Source organism: Apis florea, unplaced genomic scaffold, assembly GCF_048593485.1.
Source record: "Apis florea isolate Af1SG1 unplaced genomic scaffold, ASM4859348v1 contig_3802_pilon, whole genome shotgun sequence".
Lineage (NCBI taxonomy): Eukaryota > Metazoa > Arthropoda > Insecta > Hymenoptera > Apidae > Apis > Apis florea.
This window is the reverse complement of record NW_028256863.1, coordinates 288,152-309,063: the sequence shown is the minus strand read 5'-3', so window position 1 is coordinate 309,063 and position 20,912 is coordinate 288,152. Positions and strand designations below refer to the sequence as shown.

Genomic DNA, 20,912 nt, shown 5'->3' with positions numbered 1-20,912 from the left:
TTTGATAGTTTGTATACAAATCAGAAAGAAATTTCATGTGTCACATCTTTTTCGATTATATTCTTTAGAAATAAAGAAATTTCTTTTTATATTAGAAAAATATAATGAGAACATATGATACGTCAAAATTTTTTGTTATTTATGGAAAGAAAAATTTGTTTAAAAGATATAATTTCTAAGTTGTATACATTAGAAAATGGATTTTATTAATTATTATTACATATTCAAAACTGTAATTTCTAATACACATGCATGTATTATTTTATTATTATTCGATATTAGAAGGTATTATAAATTTAAATTATATAATAATACATACATATGCATCTATATTATGTTAATTATATATTTTAATTATATATTTATATAATATATCTAAATGTGTTATTTTGGAAGAATTAAAAATTGATAAATGTCATAATTTATATTTATACAGAAACTTTATTGTTCTAAATCAATATTAAAAAGTACAAAGCTCTTTTTTTATCTAAATAGAATTTGTACTATCATACCATGGTGGCATCCAATTTGTTGAAGGTTTTGTTCTTTTTTTAGAAATAGACGATGTATTATCAATATTATAATTTTGATCTGTTTGTCTTCTGCGTATCTCATTTTTATTCTTATCAAAAGTTTCGTTATCCAAAACAACGAATGATTGACCGTTGTTGGTATGTTGTTTTATATTTTTACCAAAACTAGGAGAGTACGGTCTGATAATGTTAGTTTGAAATACACAATTCGATGAAGAATCATGTATTTTTTCGGAAGACTGAAGTGATGGCGAATGCCTATGTCGAAAACCTCTTGGCTCTTCATCAACATTACAAACATGAAATCGATATGTTGGACTAGTCGATCTATGTTTTATTTTATTATTTTCCATCATATCTGACTGCATTTGTCTTTGCGAAGATACATGCATTTGCGAAGATTTTGATCCCCTAGATTGTATTATATGTATTAATTAATTATAATTTTATAATTTAAAATTATATATTTTAACTACTTATATATTTTAAATACTAATATTTTTATTATAATAATTTCACAAAAAATTTGAATTTATATCTATTTTTATTTGCAAATTAAATATTTCAAACTTTATATATCAATATTTTTTTATCATATAAATCAAAAATTTCTTTATAAGCAACAAATAAAAAATTTCTTGCACATTAATATTAATTATTTAAATTTAACGTATTACAATAAAGAATTTTTAAATACAAACCTTCGATTACTTAATGGTGGTTTTCCACAGACATTATCTTCATGAACTCGCGTGTTTAATATTTGAAACGCATCTTGATCTTGAGCAGCATTTGTGAATCCAAATTGTTCTGAATTATTACTTATCCAATAATTTTCTTTTCGCCTAGAAGCGCTTAGACTACGATCTCGTTTACGATGCATTCTCTGATCGACTTGTAATTGATTTTCACGTTTTACGCAATAAGCAGTTTTATATTCCGGTTCAAAATCAAGATTACCTTCTAGGCGTAAATTGACAGGCATTTTTAAACTTTCGATCCTTGGTATGTGACCATAAGGAATGTATTGGGCTTTTACTTCACTGGTAATTTCGTGATCGTATCGTTTACAATCTTGTCTTCCAAAACGTACACCATGTTGCGAAGAATTGAACGTTGATCTCGAAAGTAATGGTGATTTTCGACAATCTCTTTCATAATCTAAATATTTCGATTTGTATTCCGGATCTTGATCAATTTTTCTTAAAAATTTTGATGTAGGAGAGGAAAGTATTTTTGATCCATCAGCTCGTCCAATTTCATCTTCTGGCTTTATAATTTTAGGCCTTTCTCTTGGAAAATCCTATATATAGGTAAAGAAATTTTTAAACTATATTCTTAACAATATCGTGCTATAAAATTGTTGGCAACAAAATTTTTATATGGACCTGATATTCATTTTCTTTTGTTATTAAGATATAGATAGATAAAAAGAATATACCGACTAAGTTAGATTAAATAAACATTACAACATCAAATAAACATATAGCAATTTCGATTCGATATAATGCAAACTACAAATTAATTAAAAATAAAATTAAAACAAGAATCAATGAATCGATAATTTCAGAACTAGAAATTTCAATTTGCCTTATATGCATCTTTATATTCCGGGATTTCAAGTGGTGAAGTCTTTAGATTTTCTAACTTTGAAACCAGCATTTTTATTTCTTCGTCTTTCCTCTGTTTTTCCTTTCTTTTCTTTTCTTCTTCGGAATCTTTGTTCGATTCATGCGTCAATCGTGTCTTCCCGATACTAGGATCGATAAAAGCGTCTCGTGTATTATTTTCAAAAAATAAGTTTCCAGACTTTAGATGAGTTTCAGGTTTTACCGGATGTGGACGTTCTGCAAAATACAAATATCGAAGTAAATTTATCGAATTTAAAAATAACAAATCAAATTTGCATAATCACCCTTATTATCGTGTTTCTTAAACATATCGGTATATTCTGGCACGAAATTAGCCTCGCCATTTAATTTTAAATTGGTATTTTGCCTTAACAATTCCGGCCTTCGTACACCTATAAACGGTACGTATTTTTCCTGATTTTCCGTCGTCGTTTCAAATTCACCCTCGAGTTTTAAATGCGTAGGTACACGTATAAGTTCCGGTCGACTAACGTTCAACCATTGGATGAATTTTTCACATTTTTCGGTAGTTGTTTCCAAATCACCTTCCATTTTTAAAGATGTGGATCTACGAGCTAGGTCAGGTTTATGCCGACCTTCGTATGCCACGTACGACGAATAAGTTTCTGTATCCGTGTATAAGTCACTATCACGTTTGAAACTGGTATCCCTGTTACATCGTAGAGATATTAATTGAACGATCAAAACAAATAGATCGATTAATTCCTGTACGGGTATTAAATAATTTTATTTTGTTCATTATTTAATAAATATCTTTCGTTATATATACCATTATTAGAAAAGAATTTATTATTCTCACGCGCACGCTTACGGATTAATCGAAATATTCTTTGAAAAATTTTATTCGTTATCGATTATATTCATACCTTCTGCTCAAAGAATTTCGTTTAAGAGAATTGGTAAGAGGTTTGATCTCCATCGTATTATTATCGTCATTGATCTCGCTCGTTTTATTTCCAATCGGATTTACTTCCTCTCGTTCCCTTACGTCTTTTCGAACTAAAGCTTGCCCGTTTTCGCTCGATTCCTTTGTCCCAAGATTTTGAGGCCAGGCATATTCCTACGGTAAGGGGTACATCTATGAATCGGAAAATTTAACAACATTACTTGGATCACGAAAGTGTTCAGGCTTGAAACAAGAGTAAATCGTAAAATTGTACGGTGTTTAAAAATTGAGAAAAGTTGATTCATCGGTTAGAGATGATTAATACGAAGAAGAATACGAACCTCGAGGGATTCCTCGCTTCTCGCGCGAAAAGCTTGGCGATATTCGGACACAAGATCTTCGTTTTCAGCCTCGATGTAAAGTCGAAGATTGTCCTTTGGTTGTCCTTGTACACGCCTTCTTCGATAACGAGCCAACTCGTCTACTGTCAGTCCTTCCAGCAAGGGCCATATTTCCTTCGATTTGTTCCTCTTTCGATTTTTCTTTTTACTCTGTGCTAGCTCGGTGTCCGAGGAAGATTTATTGACCCCGTGGGAGGACCATCCAATTTTATTATGGAACGTTCGACGCCTATAACAACGCGTTATAAAAATAATCGTTCAGAAAACACGAGGATTGGACGAAAATTGGAAAAAAATTTCTCGTTTCTTTTGATTTATTGCCACCAAAATATTTTTCCTCGAGGATACTTAAAAGGGAAAGACCATAACGTGGAAGGAACAAGCTGACTATAAAACTAAACAGTTGGAGAATAATACATTCGTTCAGGAATATAAAAATTATTGTAATAGTGATTTTTCTATATTTTCGAAATATTATAGAATTTCGATGAAAAAAAAAAAGTGATGAATTGTAAAAATAAAAATCGCATTTATCGATTGGAAATTAACGTGATAAAACGTCACGTGTAGTGTTGTAAAATTGCGAAAGAAAAGAGAGATGGAGCATCGAACCGGGTGGATGCCCGGAACGGACTGAAATGTTTCATCGAGTGTATTGAAGCTGCGGGAGGATATAAAGGTAGGCGGAAGTGGAGGTGGTGCAGCCCGAGGAGGGTCGAACGGAGGAACAGGAAGAGGGTGGTACGTGCCTTTACGGAACGAGCCTTCCAGACGCGACGCATCGATCTACTTACAACGAGAGAGGGAAGAGGGGGAGAGAGAGAGGAGTTGGAGAAAGAAATTTCGTTAAAGCCTAATAGTTTACGTGCACGGAAATGTTTAGGCATTATCCATTTTCGTACCAACGACATTGACGACGTAACAATTCTTATCGGAATCTATATATAAATGTTTCGACCTAAAAAGAACTTTTGCTAACTTATGTCGTGATAACGATAAAAATTGATAAAATGGATGATGGAATTGGTAAAAATAAACAATGAAAATTGTGATAGATGGAATATGGGCATGAATTTATTTTCGCGGACGTCAATTCATTAAGTTCTACATTTAGAGAAGCTATTTACGTATATATCTTTTTTAAAGTTTCATAGATTAAATATTGAAATCTGAGCTCGAAATATTTATAATTTAGTTACTTTGGAAAATTAGTTTTCATTAATAAACATAAAAACAATCCTTGATTTTATTCTTCAATTAAGAAAATTATCAAATCTTAGTTGGATCATTTGATCATATTTTTCTATTCAATTATTCACATCATAATTTTATTATTAAGAAATTTCTGAAATCAGATGTTGAATAATTTATCGAAAATGTAATGTGAAGAAGAAACTGGCATTAAATTATTGTTATTTTTTATGAAAGATTACAGAAGATAAATGATCACTCTTAAAGATTTATAATTTTGATAATATTATTTTTAAATTTGCAGACAACGATACGGTAATTGTGAAAACTTTTGAAATAGCTGCTTAATTGAAAATAAAAAATAGAATTATCTGTTTGGCAATCAATACTTCAACATGACCTACAAAATAAGAAACTGAGCGTAATTGACCAACATTTCCTCGTGATTGGCACACAATTATATTGCCTTTACTGGAAACTGGCCCTGATTTCAAACACTGTGTGCTCTTTATCGATACAGATTTGGAACGTGTACAAATATCTACCCCCAAATCTTGAATGAGCTTTTGGACAAACAGATCTTTATCAATTAGACATTCACAAATTCGTTAAAAATGTTACATAAGTTATACAAATAATTACAAGAATTTTAAATAACATAATTCTTAATCAATAATGAACGATTTGTAGCACGTTGAATTATTTAAAAAAATTTATTACTTCAGAGTAATTTATTTCAACTTGTAGTTTGCGCTGTACGTGATCAATGACCATGTACATGATCACGCGATAAAGGGCCATCAGTGTATTTTGGGAAAACAATTGGAGTGTAATACGAAAACACGAACAAATTTAATGAATCTCCTAATTTTTCGTTTACAATTTTTTAATTTCACGTATCTTCATCAGATTGAACGTATTTCGTAATCGAGATCGAAACCGATTTCTCTGTCGTTCATAAAAAAAGTTAGGTTAGTTGTTGTACTCGAGAATTACCTTCCATGTGCCGAATAATCGTGAGGGTCAACGAAGGAAACGCGACGTCAAAGTTCAACATAACCTGGTGACCTCGATTTTCCATGATTGTAGCCGACCACGAATTTTACATACACCGACAAATAAATGTCCGTGACGCGTTGATGTACGCACACGCAACTTTACCGGTGGATTCGGTCAGTAATTTTACCGGTTCGCACGATTCGATCTACTCGATGCATTTTATACCAGCACGCAAATCTAATTACTTTGAAGAAAAAAGAGGTCACGCGCGTTTAAACAGCTGATAATTATTTTATATTAATTTATCGAAGATTGACAAAAATGTTACAAAAGAATTATATAATTATTGTGTATATTGAAGAAATTAATTGAAGAAATTTTCACGTTGAGCATATAGCATTACGTGAGTATCTATCATAAATATAAAATTAGGGTATCTCAGTTTATCCTTCTATTTACTCCTTCTATTTATAGTGAATTCTTAACATAAACTCATTTTTTGAATTAACAGATTCGATTTCGATCGATGTTGAGGTTATCGGCAAAGAATTTTTTCGATCGTTATCGTGTTATGTACTTAAACTTGGAATTATATATGAAATAATAATTATTGAAATCAGTTTTTTAAATCAAAATTCTTGTAAAAAAATCGTGAACAAATCAAATTTATTCAATGACAAGGAATAAGCAATAGATTAATAAAAAACTTTTTAACTGAAGTTGTTTAACATTTATATATTTAAGTAAAAACATGAATTAATTATGCAAATTTGTTAATGTTTGATTATAAATCAAAAGTTAACAAGACATTTATTATCGGAAAAATTTTGTAGCAAACATTTAATATTAATTTAAGTGATGAATAGTCGAAGTGCTTTTACTCAAGACAGGAAATTAACCTAGATTCGAATCTATGGCCGATCATTGTCAATTCTCGTTAAAATCTGGCATCTATCTTGTCCTAAATTTCTTCGAGAAATTAAGATGATAATTTCTTTAAGTAACTCTAAGTAACTCATTTATTAACGTATACAAGTTATTAATATAACGATGAAATAATATTGCGATATTTTAATTTTTAATATTTATTATATTACGATAAATCATCGTGTTAAGATTATATGATTTATTAATATTTGCGTCAATTACATTTCTGATTTGAATTTTACAAATTTATTTTTCTTTCGTGACAAAAGTTTCGATCTTCATAAAAGCACGAATCTTCCAATCATAAATTTACATTCCAATATAGGTTGATTATTATGCTATACTAAACTATGAAATAAATCACAGTTTGGGAAGTTGATTAAATTTTATTTAAGAAGATTGCTTCATAAATAGCCAAATTGCATCTAATCTTTTCTTAAAAAATGTTTAATTCATTGGCAAAAATTTTAAATAGCCTCTAAGATTTTGAATAAAATCGTTTGTCAATCAAAGAATTGTAGTTGATAAAAAAAACTTATTGTTAGCTCAAATCAAAAATTTAATTTTCCAAAAAAAAAATGTTGAAAAACATCATCCATGTGATCATATTTAACGCTGATTTAGAATCTTTGAAATTGGAGAAAAAACGATCAGAGTCTACCAATACTGTTAAATTTCATTTCTATAACCACAATATAGATATTACAAAAAAGTTCTATCTTTAAAATATAACAAATTCTTCGTTTTATAAAAAAAGAAGCCGATAATTAAAATCTTCTAAAATATTCTGAAAAATTATCATTAATTTCTCTCAATAAGGAAAGAAATTAAGATGGAATGAAATTTTTAAATAGTTTAAGAAACAAATAGTGTCTTTCATGGTTCGTTAAACTTGGAAAGTTCAACAGCCTGCAATCCATTCTCCCACCGATGTGACTCGACACCGGAAATATTTGGCTATTAGTTACCTTTTGCCAGCACGATCACTTGTGCCCTCGTCCATTGCATTCTCCTATCCAACTATCAGATTCCGACCTCTCGAATCTATCACGCCCAAATTGATTTTGTTCCCGATCGTCGAACAGATTATTGAGAAAGGGCTGTTAACGGAACGAAATCGATAAGATGACTCGACCGCACCAAAGCTTTCCGCTGGCGTGACTGCCTTTTCGGACAAGATGTTAATGAAAAGGTGCCGGTGATACACCTGCGCAGCTGCGACGAAACGTTCACTCGACTCGATCACACGCTAGATGGTATAAAGATCGAGCATCGAGCTCGCTTCTATAGCCATCCGTTTCGATTTTGTTTTTCGAAGAATTCAATTATATCGGGGTGTGAACGTTATTGCGAGGATTGCCCTGTCGCAATTTCCCTTTTGATTCATCAATTCTTGGAAAATCCAACTGATTAACATCGAATATTTCGTATATAATTGGTTAGATATCAATTATTTTCCAATTTATAAATTGCAATTGAATTTTCGTCGCGTCTATTTTTATTATAACCTAACGAATGTTGTGTAAGATTGATCATCATCATATACATATCATGTATCAGATTTTTACGAATAAATTTCATTTAATATTTCACCGATATTTTTATTGGATCTTTTGCGCGTGCATGCGAGTAAAAATTTATTAAAATTCTTTCTCTTTGTCGCATAATTCTTGGTTTGTCGTAGAATACTTGGTTTTGATATCATTTCTTTAGATATCATCGTAATAGTTAAACATGTATACAATCGTTATTCATATAGATATTAATGCTTTTCAGTGTCATACACGCGATATGAACAAACGATGCCACGTTCAAAGCCATTGTCAAGTACGTTACATCAAGTTGAATTAATCAATCATATGTATATATCGCAAGTTATAATTATTATAAATGATAATGGTTTGTGAATGAAATTGTTAAAGCAAAATATGTCTTTACAATTTATCTTTTACATACATAGGACGTAGGTTTCTACTATCAATCATTTCCCATCTCATATATCAAACTTGATATCTCGTACATCATAAAATTATATCCAACGATCATTCGCATTAATTGCAATAAATACAAGTTAACTTGCACATTGTCCAACGATTTTTCATAAATTTTAATTTAATCAAGATCTTGATACTAATCTTGAAATCTAAACCAACTTACTGACAATATCTCTATATCAAAGATATTCTCTTCTTGTTTAAAGCAAAGAATGAATCACATTTATTATTGATGTTCTATTGAAAAAATTATTCTTTTTAGAAAAAAAATAAAAAGCCAAAACAAAGAAAAGAATAAAAGATGAAAGAAAAAAGTAAGAAAGTAAAAAAACGTGAGGAAGAAAAATTAAAAGAAAAGCGAAGAAAAAATCAATTCGAATCACTGTCAATCTTATCTATCAATTTTATATATTAGATATACATCAATTGATTTACACGAGTCGTCGAATAGATGATATTTACGATAAGTCGAGCCGAGAGTTACGATAATAGAAGAACATATTCAATATGTTAATGCAATAGACAGGAAGGAAGTCTTGGAATATCTCGATAAGTAAACAGAAAGATAGGAAATAAAGACTAGAAAAAGACTAGAAAGTAAATAAAAATCCTAGCTCACTGGAATTAGGTTACGAGGACAATATGTAGAATGTAGAATCTTAATACGTAGAATCTAACTCTGATATCAAGATATCAATTGGCCAAAATGTGGATTCTCCTATTTATCACTCAAAGCAGTTTACAAGTACTCTTCGATGATTATGTTGCATCATAATTGATCGACAGCGATCAAAATTTGAAGAGAACAAAAAAAATTAACAAATTATAGAATAAATATATATAATTAATTTAATTAATATAATTAAATATATAAAAATAAATATTCAAGAAGAAATTGGAAAATGATTTGAATAATCATAAATATAAAAATTCAAGATGAAACGGGAAAACAATGAAAACACAAAACATTAAGATCATAATCGAGAATAAAAGAATTAACTTTTATTTTTCGTTTTAAGTTAAAGAGTGTATATATGGAATACACTCATAATAAACTTTGTTAATTAAGTATCTATTCTATAATATACTTACATTTTCTAATTATAAATTATATTTATTTATTAATTAATTAATATCTACATAGAGAATACTTTTGTTCTAATTAAAAGGAAATAAAAAAATGAAAGTATTAAAACTTTGTTAAAAAATTTGTGTCATCTATAAAGAAACTTGATTCGATGTATACTCAATTATATAATAAAAATAATAAATTTAGTAAATAAATTAGTAAAAATGTTAAATTAAAAATAAGGTATATTAAATTATTAAAACTAATATAATCTTATTAAATAATAAAGACAAATTTTAAAAAAGACAGAATAGATACAAATAATTAAAATATAAATAAGATTATAAAGAAAACAAGTTAATTAAATATCAAAGTGATCTTTTGAATACATAAATTTTAAGAAGCAAATAGAGAAACAAGGAGAGAAAATAAAAGGAGAATAAAAATTATAACATTAGCGCCATCTTCAGAGTACCGTAAATGAAACATAAATAGAAAAGATAAATAATAAAAAGGTAAATAAAATATAAAATAAAAAAAAAGAGAAATAAACTAAAAATTGACTGTTAATTCTATTTGTTAACTAATCTTAATTAATTTAAGGCATCTCCTTAAAGATAGGATAAAGTAGAGTAAGAATAAAGGATTAGCACCATCTCTTGCATACTAAAAATATCTTTCTAAAAGTTCTCAAGATGGCAGTAATATTTAATCTATTTTATTCGGTTTTTGAAGCGATATCTTTGACACTCGAAAGATGGTACTGGTGATTCATTCTTACTATATCTCTATTTTTTCTCTGCTATTTACTGTTATTTCTTTGTATGTTTCATTTGCGGCACTCTGGAGATGGCGCTGATTCCATAATTTTTATTTCTATCTCTATCCTTCTCTCGTTATTTCCTTTCCTTGTCTATACTTGTTTTCAAATTAACAAGTACGAGACTTTAACAAATAATTTATTCAAATTTAAATGCAAGCGATTTTAAGGAATTTCATACTAGAAAGATTATTCCATCAAAAAAAAAAAATATTTTTATATTTTAAATTCACAATAATACATAAAAATGAGACCATCAAAATAAAATTAATTTTTTTATATTTGACAGAAAAAAATTAATTGAATCAGAATAAATTTTATTAGATTTTTATATATATCTAATTATGAAAAATAAAATAAAAAAAATTATTTTTTTATGTTAATAAATTAAACTATTTATTCCATGTTATTTCTATTTTATATATAATAATTAATAAATCTTTTAATAATAGAAATATACAAATATTTTAACTTGCTAATAATACATTATTTTATGATATTGTATATAAATAAGTAATATATATAGATAGATATGGTAACGATATTGATTAGATTTATAATAGGTGAATTCTACAATACATTGATATAATAATTTGCTAGTAAGAAGAAAATGTGGCAAGATAACGAAGTTCGATTTGATGTTTCTTACAAGTAATATTTTTTAAATGTATTTCATATTAATTATTATTATTATATAAATCTTATTTAATTTTTATTCATATTTCATGAATAAAAATTTAGTCTATATAAATTGTACTAAAAATTAAATTAAAAAAAAAATTGAAAGATGTACTATTAAAATTAATAGTATTGTGTAAAAAATAATTTATTATATTTTATTTGAAATATTGTGAAGGAATAATAATGAATATTCACGATAATTATAAATTGTTATTTTTTTAGTCATATGCAACTAAGATTGGGAGAATTTAATGTTGATAAACTCGATTTAATAGAAGATACAAAAGGAAATGCAGGTGACAATGGAAGATTGATAGTGACCAATCTCAGAATTATATGGCACTCTTTGCTTCTTCCTAAAATCAATTTAAGTATGAACCATAAATATATAAATGAACACAAAAATAATTTAATTTTTTTTTTTTATAATCATTTTTATAAATAGATTTATATTAAATAAAATCTTTTTTTTGTTTTTTTTTTTTTTTATTATATAGGTATTGGCTACAACACCTTTATAACAGTAAATACTAAAATTATACATAGTGTTAGTATATTTCATTAAATTATTAATTCATTTTTGTTTTTTATAATATATTGTTAATAACAAAAAATATTATTTTTATAGTTACAAGGAAGACATATGCAAGCTCTATATATTTTAGCTTCTTTTCGAAATTGTAGATACGAATTTTTATTCACAAATCGAGATTTAAAAAGTACACGACATTACACTTCCGTTATTGGTGTTTACAGGTATATATTTTACTCAATTAAAAATTTTTATCATTTATCATTTATTATTATAAGTTATTCTTTAAATATTCATTTAAAAAAAATTATTAAATTAAATTTAATTTTATTTTTAAATAAGATTGCATTCTTTTTTTATTTTTTTAAATAAATCCATAAATTTTTATTATATTTATCTTATTACATGTTTAAAATATTAGACAAAAATATATCTTTTCATGAATATTTATAAAATATTTTTATATATATAATAATAGCATTATTTTGTATTAATGTTACGAAAAATTTTAATTAATGCACAGATTTATATTTCTATATTTATATAAATTATTTCTGATAAATTTTTATATAAAATAAAAAATTTTAATCAGAAAACAAGAATTTATAAAAATTTTGATTATTACTATTATTCAAATAAAATTTAATGTATTATTTAATATAATTATAATATAAAAAAAAAAAACATTTCAAACATTACAGAGCATATATTTCATCTAAGATTTATCGAGAAATTAAATTAAGAAGTGGAATAATTAATGATAAACAATTGACTTTATTACCACAAGAAACAGTTCATTCAACACTGCAAGATATCTGGAATTTATCATTAGAACAGGTTGATTCATTATTTTCTATAATAATATATATATATATAAAACTGTTAAAATATTTTTTATTAACATTTGTATTAGGGGAATATTGGAACTTTTATCATGACAAATATACGTTTAGTATGGTTTGCTGATGTTAATTGTCAATTTAACATATCAATTCCTTATCTTATAATAGCAAACGTGAGTACAAATATTTATTATGTATACATTAATATATAAAATTTTCTAATCAAAAATATAGTAAAAACTTTTTCATTTCTTTTTTTTTTTTTCTTTTAAATAGATTATTATCAAAAATTCAAAATTTGGTCCCACTTTAGTTATTAATAGTACTGAATCCAGCGGAGGATATATATTAGGATTTCAAGTTAATCCCGCTAAAAAACTTCATATCGTTTATAAAGAAATTTTAACATTATGGAAAGCATTTGAAAAATTTCCTATTTTTGGTGTTGATTATACTTTTGAACACCAGGTAATTATATTAATATTATTTTTAAATAATTTACTGAATAAATATTATTAATTATCCATCAATTATTACAGGCTCCATTACAACAATCAAATATGGAACAATATAATGAAATACAAGACAATCAAATTGAAATTTCGAATGTGTTTGGTTACTATTTTTCTGAAGGATCAAATCAAAGGAAGCCAAGTTTTTCAATTTATTTAGGTCTTGCAGCAGAAGAACCTCGAGAAGCCAGTACACTGCAAAATCTATGGGAGCTCGTGCCACAAACTTAATTGATACTATTGATACATTTTTAATGTTACAAAAGTATCATTTTTTTTATGTAAAACTTAAGTAAAGATTAATGCTAATATATTTTATATATTTGCATTCTATTTAAGAATTTCAATCAAAGATCGTATAAAATTAAAATATAAAATGAATATAAAATGAATATAAAATTTATTATTATAATAATTAAAATTAATAAAAAAATAATTGAGACAAGAAAAATAATTATATAAAAAAAATTGTATATTATTTGACATTTTTACTAATTTTAATTTCTTTAGGTCATATAATTTTATAACTAAATAATTGTTATAAAAACAATATTTATATAAAATATTTATAAAAAAAATATAGATAATAAATATATGTGTATACATATATAGAGTGTTCTACTAACTCTATATTTTTGAAATATTTTCGGTATTTTAAATAATAAATGAAAATGTTATATATTAAAGATTATTATTATTTCTTTATTTTTATAGGAAATTACTTTTATATTCAAAATTCAATATTCTATTAAATTTGAATTAAAAAGATATTTCACTTAAAAAAAAATAAAATTTTCTTTATTCTTACATCTATAAACTTATCATTGTTACTACATCATATAAGCTTTATAACTTTTATAAATAATATTTTCACTTATTATTTGAAATAATGAAAATAATTTAGATAATTAGAATTTGTAGGATACAATATATATTTATACAAGATATAATGAGTTATATTTTACTTATTATATTTTAATTATTTTAATATAACTATATTGACTTCTTAGAACTCGTTATTTCTTTAAATATTTTTTGTTAATTTTGTTTTATATAAAAAAGTCAATGATAGGAATTCCACAACTATTTAATATAACTATTTTTCTCTCATTTCAACATTTATATTTAACACTTTACCAAATATTTTTTAGTATTTTATTTATGGAAAAGTCAACGTTTATACGGAATTGATAAAAAAATAGATAACTGGAATTAAAGCATCAGTATTCTATAATATAACACTGAATAAGTCTTTAATTGTTTAATTGCAATTTCATACCACTTTTCAGATTTCGTCTTTAAATTTAACTTGGTCTACAATTTAAAGGTTGCACAATTGATTGATCTTGATTATCATCACCATCTTCATTCAGTTCAGCCTGCTGAACAGGAAATCTATATCCCATATTCATAAGCATTACTTCAAATGGGTCACTTTTCATGCGAATTTGATTTGCAGATGCAGCATCTTCTAAATTTTGAATTTCTCTTTCATTTATACTACCATCCTATATCAAATAAATTCCAATTTAATTTTTAAAATTAATGAAAAATTTTATATATAAATTCTACGTGATTAAATAAATATAATAAAACTTTCTTTTTTTTTAATGAATTTTAATGAAAAGTTTTAATAAATAATTACAAATAATACATACTTCAGGTAAAGGACTCCATAATCTAACTACTGGATCAATGCCACTAGTAGCTAGTAAACAAGTAGATGGATGAGGTTGAAGGCAATTCACAATGCGTTCATCGCCTCTTAATACACGTATAATATTTGTAGTATTGCGATCCCAAATAAAGAAAGAACCATCATCAGATCCTGCTACAATATATTGACCATTGCTTAAAGGAAAAAATTAATAATTACAAATTTAAATTTTCAAAATAATCTAATACATTATTTTAAAATATACTTACTTTCCAAAAAAATTAGCTTCTTTTATATCAGTTGTAGTATTACAATGTCCACAAAACCTCATTTTATAGTCAATTGTATTGCGTCGCCATTCTTGTTCATATTCTGATATTTGTATCATTAATTGATTCATATCAATATCTCTACCTAATTGCACAATAATTAATTATAAAAGAAATATTTTTAAATTGGACATGAAAAAATTGTTGTCAGTATTTATTATTACATATATAATAACTATTAAAACTTATTTATATTTCGTATATATTATTAAATATAAGAAGTATATATAAGATTGGTATTCTTTTGATTGCTCTTCTTTTTTGTATGGATTTGAAAATCAGATATCAAAATTTGGGAGAAATGATTTCAGATATGGCTTTTATAATGATTATTTTATTGAACTTTAATATACAAACTGTGGCATTTAAATAAAGACACCTAATATTTTTGCTTATAATGAATAATATATCTTTCTTTATGATTTATGAAAAAAATTTTCAGAACAAAGTTTCACTATTTGAAAGGGCACAGAGAACAATAAAATAATAAAACAATTTCTTTTTTAGAATATTTTTTTATAAAATTTCAAAATAAATGCTATTTTTTTTAAATGGAAACATATATATTTTTTAATATATTAATGCAGCCATTTTATCATTATCATCTATAATACTATTAAAATAATTGACAAAAATCACACAATTTTAAAGATAATATTATAAAATTATTATGTAAAATTTAATATATGAAAGATATGAAAAATACTGTTTCACATCTTTCTACATAAATTATTTTTTTTATTTTATTCTTTTATTCTTTTCATTTAGAAAAAAATCAATTACATCAAATTAAAATGAATTTTATTTGAAATTTATATAGACTGAACTTTAAAAAAATGATAAAAAATAGACGAAAATTTTATTAAACAAAATTAAATTAAAAGTTTCGAATTGTACAATTTTTTTATGTTAAACTATATATTTACAAATTGATTCATTTTTTATTCTCTTTAAACACGTAAATCTTAATACGTAATTGTGTTAAAAAACAATTAGTTTAAAAGATATTTTAATTTTATTTAATAATTTACTAATTTAATATTTAACTTTATACTATGTATATAAGTGTATATATAACTTATTTATATGTATATATAACTAGCATATACATAACTGCTATATTTTATAAAATTAAATTAATTGTGTTCAGTCATAAATATTTACTATTTTTCTTTAGAGAAAAAAAATATATTAATTAATACAAAAAATATACAAATTCATTCATTAAAAAAATATTGATTGTGAAATTTTTAAAATGCTTTCATTTCTAATATAAACATGCATCAAATCATACATCATTCAAAATCATCTAAATTTGTGTTATGAAATTTTTTTCTATTTCCTATTTTCTAGTTTCATTTATGGCTTAGCAATTATGTGAGATCTAATCATATCAATCTTTCAATAGAATGTAATAAGGAAAGACATACCAGAATCTATTGCTTCTTTTATATCCATTTTTAATGCTTTACATGCAGAGTTAGATGCATATTCAGGAAATTTTTGTTGAAAGTCTTTAATTATTTTATCAGCTTCAGCTGATTGATGTAAATCAAAGAGACAACGAGCCAATCTACAAATATATATGTGTATGTATATATATGTACATATATATGTATACATATGTAATATATATATTACATTACACTTAAAGCGTTATTATTATAAATTTTATTATATATACCTGAAATGAGCTTTTACATGTCCAGGATCAAGAAGTAATGTCGTTTGACAATCTTTAAGAGCAGCATATATATCGCCATCCCTATAAATTATATAAAATTATGTGATATATAGAAAAATATATTTAGAAAAATAAAAAAAATGAAAATGAGTATATTTTGTAAATATTTTTAATTGAAAAATAATGTTTGATAATTTTTAAAATTTTTAAATTTTTCCATTTACTTTATTTCTTAAATATTTTATAATATTTAAAAATTTTAAATATAAAAATAAAGCTCATACCAAGTTCGTTTCATATATGCTGCAGCTCTATTAGCAAAAAGCACAGCTGCAGTAGGACAATAACTAATTGCTTTATTGTATAAATTAATTGCCAATGTATATTTTTGTTGCTCAAAGCTTTCATTAGCCTAAAAACAAAAATAATAATAGACAAAAAGAAAAAGAATTAATTCGTTTAATTTTAACATATCTAAATTTTATGAAAAGCTTGAAGAAAACTTACTTGACGTTTTAATTCTTCAACATGTGGTGGTAGGATTTTAATATTTTTATTAGTAAAATCTATATCTTCATTATTCTCTATACAGCACTTGTCAAAATTTCCTATTAATAAATTTAAAAATATTTATGATTTCATATGTATTGTGTACAAGTTTAGTACAAGTTAATTTTTTTATTTGTAAATTGTAGTAGATATAATATAAAATTCATTCATTAGTAATATTTATAAAAAAATTTTAAATATTTTGTATTATATGAATATTTAAAATTTTTTATATTCTAATAACATATTATTTTTATAATTATGATAATATAAAATTTCCATAATTATAATTACAAATACATACTTGTAGAATAACCAAAACAAGTCTTCAAATTCTTTGGATTATTGATATCAAATAAATAAATCTGTTCTCCACCCATGTTAACAAGAAGTTCATTTCCATCAGCACTGAAGGTTAAATATGTAGTAGTAAGACTCCTATTACCGTCACGTTGTCGAGAATGCAGATGGCCTGCTCAATATCAAACATTAACAGTCTTTGTTAGAGTGATCATATAAAATGTAACAAAAGAGGAAAATAAGGGTAAAGGAGTCGCGTACGCTATTTCTGATCGTACGAACGAACCCGCGATAAAGTACTGTGCGCAACCCAATGGTATATTTTCATCTGGATCACCTCCACCAGCTAGCCGTATACATACATTTCCTCTTGTCCAGTTACTATGTGGAGACGAAATAGGCACCTAACATTACAAACCATTTTTTTTTTGTATAAAATGTTATAAATAATATTCATAATATTCATCTAGTGATTCTTCCAGTTATTATATAAGTTTTCTGAATGTTTAATTTTAATTTTATAATTACCTGAGAAAGCTTAATCATTCTACGATCATACATTCGTATATAAGCATCATTAGCTCCAATAGCTATTAATTCAGGTTTCTTTGGATTCACAGAAATACATTTGCCCTCTGCATATCGACCAGCATGATTAACAAGATTTACTAACACACTATTACAGTCATTACTTTTGCAACTATGAGGAGCACGAATATCATATTGTAAAATAAGACCATCTTCTGCAGCACTCCAAAAAAGAAAAGGTACAGTAGTTGCAGTGGCAATACGTTTTACGCGACCTATATGACAATTACACGAAAATATTGGTTCAAGAAGTGTAAGATCTCGAACTCGTACTTTTCCATCTCCAGCACCTGATACTAATATCCTATCATTTGATTTTGGCAGGAACTAAAGAAAAAAAAAATAATATATATTTTTCTGATTTATTTTTAATTATAAAATTCTTTGATAAATGTACCAAAAAAAATTTTAATTACAAAAATTAATAATATTTTAAAGTACAATTTAAATAAATCAACAGTCTAATATTTGAAATCAAATATATTTACCTTGACAGAAAATATATTTCCATGATGACGTGTACGAAGTACTAATTTTTTTTCATATCGAAATGGATCCCATAATATAATATTCATATCATCAGATGCAGAAGCAAGAATTCTAAAAATATATAATTCATAAAAATAATAATTTATTAAATATTAAATTACATTTAATTATCTCATTTTATGTGAAATAATATATATTATAAACATATATAAATTATCAATAATTCTATAAATATCTTTTATATTGCAAATCATTTATTACTTATTATTTATTATTTATTTTATTCTTTATTTAATAAATACTTACTGTCCACTTTCATTCCATTCCAAACAATTGACACATCCTGTATGACCAACTAATTCTTTTTCAAGTCCTAAGCGGGATATTAAATTTTCTGTCACATGTAATTTTTGAGAAACTGCATATGCCACTGAATCCTATATAAAATAATTCAAATAGAATTAAATACATTTTATAACAGAACATAAAAATATTGAAAAATGTTTTAATATTTTAAATGTATTTAAAAATAATATTTTGAAATTTATATTAAGAAATATTAAATAAAAATACATTTAAAAATAAATATATATATGTGTTTAATTTTTATTAACATACCCGTATTTCACGTTGTCGTACTAAATCCAAAACTCTGTAATCTTTATCATGTATGTTAGGAAGCATTTCTATATTTATTTTATAAATCACTTATTGTATTAAAAAAATTAAATATCCTCTGAAAATCATAAGAAATTCATTATTTTTATTAATTGTATATGTTTACTTTTTTAATGAAAAATGTAATCATTTTATAGAAATAACCTCTAATATAAAGATAGTATTACATTAAAAGTGCAATAATTATTTTCACGAACATTGGGTAAAAATACTTAACTTAAAATTAATATGATAAAATAAAATACAAAATGATTAATAAGTCGTTACTTGTTTATGCATCATTAAAGCGTTATTGAAACGTACTCGTACTGCTGTCTTTTTACACAATACCATGAACTTAACATTACTTTTGTACTTTATCACATCCTATCCTATAGTTAATATATGTATACACATATCTATATATACTTATTTAAATATTATATACTTCATTGTTTTCTTAAAATATAATTAAGTTTTACAATTATTTCTGATCTTTTAGGACAACTGATGTGAAGATGTAACTTTCTACATAATGTCAAGCTTTGTTTCCATTTCTATTTCTTTCATGTTCTATAAATAGATATTCGTTGACTTGTAATGTTTTGACGTTTATAATAATTAAATTAATCTAAGATAATAATCAATGTTATGTTCATATTAAATTTTCTTAATTTTATCATTTACATAAAAACTTTTACGTATCATTTGTTTATGAAACTTTCAATTTGGAAATATACTATATCATTTTCTAACCTAACAAAATTTATTCTAATTTATAAATGTTATAATATTTATACATTTGTAACTTATATATAATTTATTAGATTTGGTATATTTTTACAATTATTATTTATATTATTATTTTTTTTCTATTATTATAAAGTATTAGTTACTATTATCATTACGTTAATATTAATTTTACAATTTAAAGACATTTTAAAAACATTTAATATCTTAAAAATATCTTAAATATGCTTCAAAAATGCTAAAAATTAAGAAATTTTTTCATACTGACATTTTAATCATGAATAGTTATTTTGTTAAAAATTAAAATTGGATTGAGTTATTTATATAGGAATTGATGAAAATTTATAAAATGAAACTTATCTTCACAAGACATAATTTAAAACTTAAAATTAATGAATAAAATTGAAAATTTCAAAATTTTGCATATTGTCTAGAAATAATATAATTAGTAATTATTTTAAAAAATCTATGAGAAATATTTAAACAAAATTCATAACGTCTTCCGTATGTTTTATACCAATCATTTTTAAGATGATGCTCGAAATATCTGTCACTAAACATCTTAAAAATGACGTTTAGGCTCTCGGGTTTAGAACTAAAATAGACGTCTTTAAAATGTAAGTTGTGATCGGGATTTCTAGAGTAATATATATAAATAATATTCAACTTTTAATTATTATGAATTACTTATATATTAATAAACAAATTAGTAATTGTAATTTATATAAATGAAATTAAGATTTATTAAAAAACAAGAGAACAATAAAATTTTGATAAAAAATTTAATATAACGTTGATAAATAAAAATCTAAAAAAATATGAAAATAGATTAAAAATTTATAAAATAACATTTATCGATCTAAAAATATT

The 20,912-nt window shown here is 24.8% G+C and overlaps 3 protein-coding genes and 1 long non-coding RNA gene across 7 annotated transcripts; 2 read left to right on the top strand and 2 right to left on the bottom strand.

Moving 5' to 3' along the window:
• Positions 1-421: 421 nt before the first annotated feature.
• Positions 422-7,885, bottom strand: LOC100863890 (uncharacterized). Its single transcript, XM_012485243.3, has 7 exons — positions 7,558-7,885; positions 3,413-3,701; positions 3,052-3,245; positions 2,449-2,834; positions 2,124-2,380; positions 1,235-1,836; positions 422-944 (listed from the first exon to the last, which is right to left on the bottom strand). Exons 1-7 carry the CDS (start codon positions 7,590-7,592, stop codon positions 488-490), a joined length of 2,220 nt encoding a protein of 739 aa, XP_012340697.2. The 5' UTR covers positions 7,593-7,885; the 3' UTR covers positions 422-487.
• Positions 7,886-7,889: 4 nt separating this feature from the next.
• Positions 7,890-8,516, top strand: LOC147656135 (uncharacterized). Its single transcript, XR_015294852.1, has 2 exons — positions 7,890-8,027; positions 8,366-8,516. It is a non-coding gene; the product is annotated as an uncharacterized LOC147656135 (long non-coding RNA).
• Positions 8,517-10,558: 2,042 nt separating this feature from the next.
• BBS5 (Bardet-Biedl syndrome 5 protein) lies at positions 10,559-13,438 on the top strand. The gene is made up of 8 exons (XM_003692768.4): positions 10,559-11,123; positions 11,376-11,524; positions 11,651-11,700; positions 11,782-11,909; positions 12,387-12,522; positions 12,599-12,700; positions 12,804-12,995; positions 13,067-13,438. The coding sequence occupies exons 1-8, from the start codon at positions 11,083-11,085 to the stop codon at positions 13,268-13,270; spliced, it is 1,002 nt and encodes a 333-aa protein (XP_003692816.1). The 5' UTR covers positions 10,559-11,082; the 3' UTR covers positions 13,271-13,438.
• On the bottom strand, positions 12,560-20,668 carry adp (WD and tetratricopeptide repeats 1). 4 transcript variants are annotated; one of them, XM_086916293.1, is made up of 14 exons: positions 20,560-20,668; positions 19,254-19,371; positions 18,942-19,072; positions 18,635-18,746; positions 18,087-18,473; positions 17,845-17,962; positions 17,563-17,730; positions 17,217-17,317; positions 16,994-17,121; positions 16,710-16,790; positions 16,456-16,598; positions 14,966-15,110; positions 14,698-14,890; positions 12,560-14,547 (listed from the first exon to the last, which is right to left on the bottom strand). In XM_086916293.1, the coding sequence occupies exons 2-14, from the start codon at positions 19,317-19,319 to the stop codon at positions 14,344-14,346; spliced, it is 1,977 nt and encodes a 658-aa protein (XP_086772419.1). In that variant the 5' UTR covers positions 19,320-19,371; positions 20,560-20,668; the 3' UTR covers positions 12,560-14,343. The 4 variants fall into 4 exon arrangements, with proteins under 4 accessions (XP_086772419.1, XP_012340722.1, XP_012340723.1 ...); XM_012485268.3 differs by lacking the exon at positions 20,560-20,668 and adding an exon at positions 19,581-20,030; XM_012485269.3 differs by lacking the exon at positions 20,560-20,668 and adding an exon at positions 19,617-19,845.
• Between the last annotated feature and the right edge of the window lie 244 nt (positions 20,669-20,912).